General features: G+C 35.5%; 2 protein-coding genes across 3 annotated transcripts; both read left to right on the top strand.

Moving 5' to 3' along the window:
• The first annotated feature begins 795 nt into the window (after positions 1–795).
• LOC148981766 (uncharacterized) lies at positions 796–4,517 on the top strand. Of its 2 annotated transcripts, none has more exons than XM_089130579.1 (5): positions 796–960; positions 1,377–1,453; positions 1,667–1,810; positions 1,905–1,997; positions 4,091–4,517. In XM_089130579.1, the coding sequence occupies exons 3-5, from the start codon at positions 1,718–1,720 to the stop codon at positions 4,400–4,402; spliced, it is 498 nt and encodes a 165-aa protein (XP_088986705.1). In that variant the 5' UTR covers positions 796–960; positions 1,377–1,453; positions 1,667–1,717; the 3' UTR covers positions 4,403–4,517. The 2 variants fall into 2 exon arrangements, with proteins under 2 accessions (XP_088986705.1, XP_088986706.1); XM_089130580.1 differs by having other exon boundaries at positions 806–960; positions 1,667–1,756.
• Positions 4,518–5,349: 832 nt separating this feature from the next.
• LOC120469683 (UDP-glucuronosyltransferase 2C1) lies at positions 5,350–10,781 on the top strand. Its single transcript, XM_089130578.1, has 6 exons — positions 5,350–6,120; positions 7,379–7,527; positions 8,134–8,265; positions 8,398–8,485; positions 8,766–8,988; positions 9,066–10,781. The coding sequence occupies exons 1-6, from the start codon at positions 5,376–5,378 to the stop codon at positions 9,346–9,348; spliced, it is 1,620 nt and encodes a 539-aa protein (XP_088986704.1). The 5' UTR covers positions 5,350–5,375; the 3' UTR covers positions 9,349–10,781.
• Positions 10,782–11,038: the final 257 nt, after the last annotated feature.

Genomic DNA, 11,038 nt, shown 5'->3' with positions numbered 1-11,038 from the left:
AATGAATAACTTAGCACTTTACATGACTCATTTATTGGTTAAAGTTTGTATATTTTGGTAAATATAATGATACCTGGCAGAATATTGTTGAAGTGCACTAAGTGATCACAAACTCAGATGCTGGTAATCATGAGACTGACAATCTGTGTTCTTAATCTACTTGCTGTGTTCAGTCCTAGAGAATGTTGGAATATTTTAGTTTGCCCTACTAGAGGGCCAGAGGCAGTAATTGGATCAATCTGAGGATTATAACAAGGGGTTAGTCCCCTTTAGGAAAGGAAAAAGGGGGAAAAAAGGAAGGAATAAGTATATATGGAAAAACCTTACAAATACCAAGGCAGGCAAGACAGGCGAGAAGTGGTTTCAACGGGACAGCATCTCTGTCCCAATTTGAGACACTCTCGCACTGTACTCCCTATTTTAATGCACCTTAGACATTGCACATAACACACACACAAAAAAAAAAGAAAGGAAAAGATAGGGACTGATGGAATGTGGGGGAAGGTTATCTTACATTATATTATCTTATATTATATACCATGATATATTATATTATCTTATTATATCATATTTTATTTTATACAGGATTGACAATGGCAATTGTTACATAGGAGGAAGGATGGAAATAAAAATCTACCAACACAATATGCACTGAAAAAAGTGAACAAGGCATGTCATTACTCTAAAGAAATTTTTATACTTGATGTAACACAAAACAATTAATTTTCTATCTAGCCATCAGTTTAATGTAAAAATTTTCGTTGATTTAAATTAAAAGTTAGTATTGTTAGTGTAAAGTAAATGGATTTCTTTAAATTAAAGTAAAAATATTGGTTTCCGTTGTCACGTGACTTCTGACGTCATCCGTGCCGTGGTCGTGCGTGAGACGTTCAGCTTTCCGCCATCTTGTTAAACCGCATGGAAGAACTCAGCGTGGGAAAACGGGAAGCAAGAAAATTGGTAAGTAATTTTAAACATATGTTTGGGCGTGTTGTAAACATAATATATCAGGGCTTGACATTAACACCCGCCATTCGCGTGTGGGTTTCAGCTGTGGTGTGTAACAAAGTAATGTTACTCCCTCTATCATTTTGGTGGGTTGAGTCTTCTCAAAAGGCATCTCTTATACGATAATCGCGTTGCGCATTAGAACAAACACACGCGATTCTTTTGAGTTTATGAATGCAATTTCTAATAATCAAAAGTTGTTCAGATTAGTCATCGCGTAAGATTAGTTCAGAGCGCGCGCGCGCACGCGCGCTCTCTCTCACTGAAATCTGCACTCAAACCAGAGATGTACGTGCGATGTAATTAGCCTACATCATAGATTCATTAAGTTAATTATACAGTGATTGACAGGTTTTGTTCTATTTCAGCAGCGAATAGTTTCACAGAAATATCACATCAGAACCATTAGTGCATTGGATGGCCAGCTCTGTTTCAACAAGAGGAGGTAAAAGCATTTATTTGTAATGCATTTTTTTTAAATGTGACTAATCCTGAATTTACCATAGTTTTTATAATTGAATTTTGGTATGTAGTATTTTTGAAAATGTCTTGGATGCCCTAATTATAACTTTTGTTGTTTAATGCTTTGTGTGTCTATGTATTTTTTACAACTAATTCTGAAAGTAAAATCACTTTTTTCTGTTTCTCTTTCTTGTAGATTAATGCCGAATTTTTTCTTATCACGACCTTACCTTTGCAATCAAGATTTATGGCCTCTTTGGACAGACAGAGCTCTCAGCTTCTCCAGGTGATCAGGAGCGAAGGTGGACTCCTTCGTGAAAAAACTAAGGATACTATAAAAGTTATGGATCAGATATTGGTTGCATGAGAACAAAATTGCTTGTGGCAATCAATTTAGTAGTGTTTTGGTCTAATAAAAACAATACATTTTGTAGAGTCCGGACATAGACGTCAGAAGAGAGTGCCTGCTGAAGTGCCTGATCATGTACCTTGGTGAAGATGCAAGCTGTCTGATCAAAGAATACCAGGTAATGTAGACAAATTGCTGAAATTTTGTCCAACCATGTTTGCCTTAAAGGGTTCGTTCACCCAAAAATGAAAATTAAGTCATTAATTACTCACCCCCATGCTGTACCAACCCCGTAAGACCTTCGTTCATCTTCGCAACACATGAACATATTTTTGATTAAATTTGAGAGCTGTCTCACTACCACATTGGCTTCCTAAGGGACTGGCTCTTGACGGCCCAGAAAGTCAATGAAGAAAATGTTTAAATATCCCAGGTAACTACCGTGGCTCAACTATAAGTTTATCAAGCGACGAGAATACTTTTTGTGCGAAAAAACAAACAAAAATAACGACTTTATTCGACTATTCCTTTTCTTCCTTGTTGGCCTGAAACGAGACTTTCTTAGATTTCCACGACGCATGCGCGAGAATTGCGATCTCCTTCAACTACTTCATTTCAGTTCTCGCGCAATTTAATTTAGTTTAATTTAATTTAGTAAGTTTGGTAGTGACATATCGCTCAAAAGTAATTGTTATCATTTACACATCGGCCTGTGTGACTTTCTACCACAGAATACAAAAGAATGTATTTTGAAGAAGGAGTAGTTCACTTTAAAAAAAAGTTTTGCTGATAATTTCCTCACCCCCATGTCATCCAAGATGTCCATGTCTTTCTTTCTTCAGTCGAAAAGAAATTAAGGTTTTTGATGAAAACATTCCAGGATTTTTCTCCATATAATGGACTTCAATAAACCCCAAATGGTTCAAGGTCCAAATGAGTTTCAATTTTCTGTTCTGTGATACGCGTTCGTGACGTCACGTAATACACAATTATGTTGAAACGAACGTGCATCACAGAACAGAGCAAGGCGAGCATTTGTGCTTATAAAACTTATTATTTTTTAAATGCCCGATTGTTTTGCTAGATAAGACCCTTATTCATCGTCTGGTGTCGTTTAAAGCCCTTTGAACAGTTTGCACTGAAACTGTCATTTGGACCTTGAACCGTTTGGTTCCCAATGAAGTCCATTATATGGAGAAAATCCTGTAATGTTTTCATCAAAAACCTTAATTTCTTTTCGACTGAAGAAAGAAAGACATGGACATCTTGGATGACATGGGGGTGAGTAAATTATCAGCAAAAGGTTTTTTTTAAGTGGACTAATCCTTTAAGAGCCCCCCATTCACTTGCATTGGTTTTGTGTCCATACAATAACAGTGAATGGGGGCTGTGCTGTTCTGTCACCAACGCTGTTCAAAATTCTGCAGAGTACAGTAATTCATACTGGTTTGAAATGACAAGAGAAATTTAAACGATGACAGAATTTTTATTTTGAATTACTTAGGGATGGGCAACGATTAATCGCGATTAATTGTTAGCAAAATAAAAGTTTGTGTTTACATAATATATGTGTATGTAGTGTGTATAATTAATTTGTATATATAAATACACACACACACACATGCATGTATATATTTAAGAAATATTTGCATGTATATACTTTATATATATTTATACATAATTAATATTATATATAAATATAAATATTTGACATGTTAATAACACATTTTTCTTAAATATATACATGCATGTGTGGGTATTTATATATACAAATTAATTATACACACTACACACACATATATTATGTAAACACAAACTTTTATTTTGCTAACGATTAATCGCGATAAATCGTTGCCCATCCCTTGAATTACTCCTTTAATAGGGGTTGGTTCACCCCAAAATGCATTTTGAACACTGTTGAGTGGATTGATAAATGCCTCTGATTGGCCATTGTGGTACTGCACTCAACAAATATGTCTGTGATTGTCTACAATGGTCAGCAACTGGGAGCCTTTGAAAGTGTTTAAAAGCATTTTCAAAGCTAAAGAGAGTGTAAAAGTACATCGTCACCCAAAAATGAAAATTGTCATCACTTACTCTACTCTTGTAATAAACCCTACAAATTTTATTGAAGATATTTTAATTAAAGTTAACAACAGATGTTTGGGCTCTACATTGACCTTAGTAGTACAGCTAACTAAATTTTGGGGCTGGGGGTTTTTTTCTTCTTCCACAGTCCCTCAATTGCTCTCTGTTTTTGTATGTTTTTAGGATGACCAGAGGGAGGAAGCGGAGAGAGAATTTGAAAAGACCACTATGGCATTTTTTGTGATCCGTGAAAGTGATGCTCTTAGTCGTGTGCTGGACATTTCCATTGCCATTGAAGGTGTGGAAGTACTGAAGGAGTTGCCCACTGTTGCCTGTGCCTGTGCCATGATGTTTGGACTCGTTTATGCACTGAACCTAAAATATCCTGAAGGACTCAAATATACTTTTGAGGCCTTTCAGATAATAATCATGGACCTAGAGAGTAAGCAGATGAGCCGAAGGGTGCAGAACCTCTCTTCAAAGCTGCAGGGGTAAATTTGTTTCCTTTGACCCAGCTACAATTTTCTGCTGAAGTTTGATGTTTACATTGTGTATGAGGATACTGTACACGTAAAAGAAAAAGTTATGACAAAATAAATTGTCAAAAGTTTGATGCTTGAAGTCATTTTTCTTAAATGATAAAATTACACATTCTGAAAGTAAATAAATTTCTTTATAATACATTAATATTTTAAATTGTATTTTTTTGGATATTTGGTTAGATATGTAAAGTACAATAATTAAGTCAATACAACTTAAGAAAACATTAAGACAAAGTATAATTTGATATTTCATTCAACTTAAAAACTTTATTTGATTCAAAGATTAATTTTTACTTTAGCTAAGTAATGGATGGTTAATTCTCTTCAAAGTAAAAAATTTAAGTTGATAGAAAGTAAATCAATTAGATGTAACCAGTTGACGCAATTTTTTTACTTTGATCTAATGAGACACTTTTTTCAGTGTGGGCAGTATAATGGTAGTGGGGAGTGGGATGGTGATGGTAATGACAATGGTAATAAATAATAAATGGTTACTTTGTTTACACATACACACACACACACATATCCACACTCACATCCGCTCACATAGACACTCAGATCAAACACTTAAATCACTTGTCACTGCTGGAATTATGGATTTACAAGATTGCTCACTACTGCACTATGTTGGTTTGTTTGTATGTATGTCTGACTGTTAAAAAATAAAAATGTTTTGAAAATATAAAAAAAAAAAAAAAACAAGGGGTTAGTCCACTCAAACTTTCAAGATGCTCTTGAACGTGAACTAACCCTTTAAATGTCAATTTCTCAGTTCATGACCCCTTTAAAGCTATGTGTATGAATCTGCTTCACCTTATACTTTGGCCTCTACCTTTTACCCTATTGATTTATGAGCTTGTTGATTTGATTCATGACTTGTTAAAATCTATATACTATGTTAATAATTATACCAAGCAGTCCAGCACATGAGGCAAGAGACTAAAGATCTCACAAACTTATCACTGGCAATCATGAGACTCGTAGTCTGTTTTCTTTCTCTGCTCACTGTATTTGGAACTGGAAAGTGTGGGAATATTTTAGTTTGGTATACTGAGGGCAGTCACTGGATCAATCTGAAGATTGTGTTGGAAAAATTGATTGACAGGGGGCACGATGTCACAGTGCTGGTGCCGGATGCCTCTCTCTACATGAAAGCTGAAGAATCGGATCGCTTCTCCTACCAGCCCTTTAACGTGTCCATGGATGCACAGGAGATGCGAAACTTCGTTGACGAATTCCTGCATTTCTCAGTGTATGAGATGGATGAGTTAAACTTGCTGCAGATTCAAATGAAATTTTACCACTTTGCGTCCAAACATCAGGCTATGTCTCTGGCACACTGTGACGGCATTTTGAAGTTGATGGACAAATTGCGGAAGGGAAAGTTTGATGTTGTTTTGTCAGATCCGATCTACCCGTGCAGTGACATTGTGGCTGAAAAGCTGGACGTTCCCTTGGTTTACACTTTCCGATTCTCCCTGGCTCATGTTGCAGAGCGCCTGTGTGGTCAGATACCAGCTCCACCATCATTTGTTCCTGGAGCCATGAGTAAACTCACAGACAAGATGAGCTTTACCGAGCGAATCCTCAATATGCTGTTCTACCTTTCTCAAGATGCTTTTGCCATTGTTGCTTGGAAACAATTTGACAACTATTACACTGAATATTTAGGTGAGCTAAAGAAAGGTATTTTCAAGGGTAATCAACATGTGACATGTTGGCGATGTTGCAAATTATGTTGATAGAGCTTAACTTGTATTGAACTTCTTCAAACTCTCTGAAAGAGATATTTAATTTTATTATATTTTATACTGTTACTGTACTTTTATATTTACATTTATGCATTTGGCAGATGCTTTTACGGAGGCGTATTGCATTCACTTGAAGAAAAAAAATCGACTCTGTTTTTTAGAGTTAATTATCTCAGAATTTAAGTTAATTATCTCAGAATTACGAGATAATTTTTCATGGAAAAATGTTTTTGCTGTGTTTTTCTGAATTAACGAGTTAATTATCTCAGAATTACGAGATAATTTTTCATGGAAAAATGTTTTTGCTTTAAAAAATGTTCTGAATTAACGAGTACATTTTTTATGAGAAAAAAAAATTTGCTCTGTTTTTCTGAATTAACGAGTTAATTTTTCATGAGAATTTTTTTTCGCTCTGTTTTTCTGAATTAATGAGTTAATTTTTCATGAGAATTATTTTTTGCTGTTTTTCTGAATTAATGAGTTAATTTCTCATGAGAAAAAAGTTTTTGCTCTGTTTTTCTGAATTAATGAGTTAATTTTTCATGAGAAAAAAAATTTTGCTCTGTTTTTCTGAATTAATGAGTTAATTTTTCATGAGAAATTTTTTTTTTGCTCTGTTTTTCTGAATTAACGAGTTAATTTTTCATGAGAAAAAAGTTTTTGTTCTTTTTTTTCTGAATTAATGAGTTAATTTTTCATGGAATTTTTTTTTTTGCTCTGTTTTTCTAAATTAACTCGTTAATTCAGAAAAACAGAGCAAAAACTTTTTTCCATGAAAAATTATCTCGTAATTCTGAGATAATTAACTTGTTAATTCAGCAAAACAGAGTATAGTAGATTTTTTTCTTCTTCAAGTGAATGCAATACGCCTCCATATTGGCGTTACACTGTATTACTACTGAACAACAAGAAGGTGACTTATTAGATATAATTATCAGTCCACAACCATACATTTGCCATCAACACATCTTGCATGTAAGGAATGTAAGGGACACATTTCCATTTAGTCATGCTGATAGTCACCCATTGAAGGGTTTAGGACTTCTTGTGCCATCCACAAATCAGTTTTGTCATGATGTCATACTTTAATTTTTCTGCGGCAAGATGTGTGAAGCATGTCTTAAATACACAGTGTCTAAAAACGTTTGTGTAAAGCTATTAAGCACTCCTTATTTCAGGACGGCCCACTTCCTATTGTGAGATGATGGGTAAAGCGGATATCTGGTTGATCAGAACCTACTGGGATTTTGAGTTTCCACGGCCATTCCTGCCCAACTTCAAATACATCGGAGGGCTTCACTGCACCCCTGCCAAGCCTTTACCCAAGGTGCATCTGTCTTTTTAAAAACACTACCTCATTTGCTGTTAAGAAATAGGAGATCTGAATTTCTTAAAGGGATACTCCACTTTTTTTTGGAAATAGGCTCCTTTTACCACTCCCCCAGAGTTAAACAGTTGAGTTTTACCGTTTTCGAATCCATTCAGCCGATTTTCTGATATTTAGAAGAATATCAGTAACCAGACAGTTTCTGGTCTCATTGACTTCCATAGTAGGAAAAAATATACTATGGAAGTCAATGAGACCAGAAACTGTCTGGTTACTAATATTTTTCTAAATATCAGAAAATCTGCTGAATGATTTCGAAAACGGTAAAACTCAACTGTTTAACTCTGGGGGAGTGGTAAAATTAGCCTATTTCCAAAAAAAGTGGAGTATCCCTTTAAAACAAACAGGGTCCACATGATTTGAATCATAAGTCCAAGAGGAGTCATTTGTTTACATTGTGTTGTTGTTTGCATGAAATTTGTGAGGAAAAACAATTGGGAAAAACTGCGGTGAATTGTACTTGTGGCAACATTTAAGATTGTAGAAATATATGTAAAAAATCACTTTTTCACAACACGAGTTAATGATGTTTTTTTGTGTGTGTAGGACATGGAGGAGTTTGTACAGAGCTCAGGGGATGATGGGATTGTGGTCTTCACTCTGGGATCTTTGATAGATAAAATTCCCAAAGAGATGAGCAACAGGATCGCCTCTGCACTGGCTCAGATCCCACAGAAGGTAACTGACACCCTTAACAGCCAAATATCAGGAAAGTAGTTTCATTTTTAACAATTCAATCAATGTGAACATCCACATTTACTCGGGTATAGTTTCTGTCATCATCACTGATCAGTTGAGTGTGTGTTGCAGGTCTTATGGCGATACGGTGGAGAGAAGCCAGATGCCCTTGGTGAAAACACCAGAACCTATAAGTGGATCCCTCAGAATGATTTATTGGGTTTGTATTATAATTTGATTGTATGGGACTTTTATTTTAAAATAGTCATTCCTGCTTAAAAAAAAACGATAACAATGGGAGTAAATTGGGTTTAAAAAAAGATTCAGTCATTCTTTTGTAATAGCCCTTACGTTAATTATTCAGTAGGCTATACAACAATTTATTATTTGAGTTGTCTAAATTGTCCTTTTTGAGTCTGGTTGTCTAATTTGGAGTTTGCTCCATGTAAACTGTCCCAATAACTTTTGCTTTGTTTATCCATATTTGTCTCCTGATTCAGGTCACCCCAAAACTAAAGCATTTATCACTCACGGAGGCACTAATGGCATATATGAGGCCATATATCACGCTGTTCCACTGGTCGGGATCCCCATGTTTGCTGACCAGTCAGATAATTTAGCTCATATGAAGGCCAAGGGTGCTGCTGTTGTCATAGACAATATCAAGAGCATGCAGCCGCAAGAGCTGGTGGATGGACTCAATGCGGTCATCAATGACCCCTCGTGAGTCGCTCGTATCAAGTCTGTGTTCTCCATTGCACTACACAGACACATCACATTATTTGTGTTCATCTCTGCAGGTATAAAGAGAATGCAATGCGTCTGTCCAGGATTCATCATGACCGTCCAATGAAGCCTTTGGATGAGGCGGTGTTCTGGATTGAGTTCGTCATGCGCAATAAAGGTGCGAAACACCTGCGTGTAGAAGCACACAACCTTACCTGGTACCAGTACCACTGTCTGGATGTGTTCGCTTTTCTTTTCACTATCCTGACTGTAGTCCTCTACGTCTTCTTTAAATTGAGCAAATTCTTCATAATGCGTTGCTGTTTTAGGTCAAAGCAGAAAAGGAAAAAAGAGTGACTTTTGTTTTATTTTTTATTTTTTGCACTAAACATTGCGTCTCCACCCACACAATGGTCTTGTTGAGTTCCAGTTGCTCAAAGATATCCAATCATCTCAACACTTCCACCTATAACTTCTGCTGTCAATACGCTGATTTCACGCAGCCGCCATTTTGAAATCGCTCCGGTGGGAAGAAAACCGTAAATGTCGCTTTTAATCATAGGTGAGTCGCGAATGCAATGCTGTATTGTTGTTTTAATGTAGAAATAGGCTATATGTACGCATAAGTTCTTTACGGTCGGCGGAAATAATCCAGCATCCTTAGACCTTCACCGGAAATACTGCCGTGTATAGAGCCCATTAGATATTCTAAAAATGTACATACATTTCTTTCATACTTTAGACTATATACAGTGAAATTCGTTTATAAATAAAATATTTTTTTATATATATAACTCAGAACGTAGAAAAAAGAAGCAGGAACTATATACGTGTCCTATATTGGGGACGCAGCTTACGGTTGGTACTCCAAGGCATTGTTGTCTACCGTAGCCTCGCTTTCGATTTCAAAATGGCGGCTATGTGAAATCGGCGTTTAGGATGTTCCTTTATCACTCAACTTTGGATGGGCTCTTAACTCACAATATTAAACTAGATTGCTGTAATTCGTAATTATAATCATAATTATCACCCCACTCCCCCTTAAATCTTGGAATGATCTATATTCTGAATGATCTATAATCATTGAATTAAGTATTTTATAAATGGAAAATGAATCTGTTTGCGTTTGTATTGTGGTTTACTCTTGAAATTAAACATTGTATCGCTAATATTGTTTGATCTTGCAATTATTTTTCATTGGTAAGTCACTGTATAAAAAAAAACTGATTGTGATATAAATGCATTTTAAAACGGATATAAATCAGAATATGTACTTTTTAACCCCCTCAGACATGAATTATGTTTCAAGTTTCTGAAAAATATAAAAGTACATTTTCCCAGCTCATGAGGTTTCTATAAATGAAAACAAATGAAATTTTTTTTAATATATAATTGCTTTTATTGTGATTTTTTTTTGTGTCCATTCCAGTGGTCATGTCAGGTCAAAACAGGTGTACTTCCAAAAAATGTACCAACATGAAATAAATGAATAAACATAAAATTTGTTGGTCTATACTTTAAGCTTTTTCTCAAGGTCAAAAAAATTCCAGCAGTATACCATTGCAACTATAATTTTGAGGTTTTCGTTTTACAGATTGCACATTGTTTGTAACAAACTAAATATATTCGAATTAATCAATCTGGTCATATTGGAGTCATTTTCTGTGTGCATCTTTCTTTTTTTAGAACAAAAACTTGAACATTATAACATTACAACTTTAATCGTAAGGTTTTTCCTTTATATTGCACATTTGTTTATTCATAACAAAATAAACCTAGGAATCAATCAATGCATTCATGTTTGAGTCATTTCCTGTGTGCATCCTGTGTTTTCTTGTATTTTTACAGTACTGGCAGGACGGTTGCCAGCAAGTCACTGTATTTTGATTTCCAGTAACTCTAGCTAGTTCAAGGCCGAAAAAAAGGTCCATTCCGTCCTTGGGCCGTAGGCAAACGGACGTGGGTTGGCGGACGAGCGCACAGAAATTTTCGGCCATGGAAAATAAAGGGCCATGAGACTTAGACCTGAGTGCAAAAATGGAGTCTC

This window comes from Pimephales promelas, chromosome 4 (assembly GCF_988280905.1).
Source record: "Pimephales promelas chromosome 4, fPimPro1.hap1.1, whole genome shotgun sequence".
NCBI lineage: Eukaryota > Metazoa > Chordata > Actinopteri > Cypriniformes > Leuciscidae > Pimephales > Pimephales promelas.
This window is presented reverse-complemented; position numbering and strand designations above follow the sequence as displayed.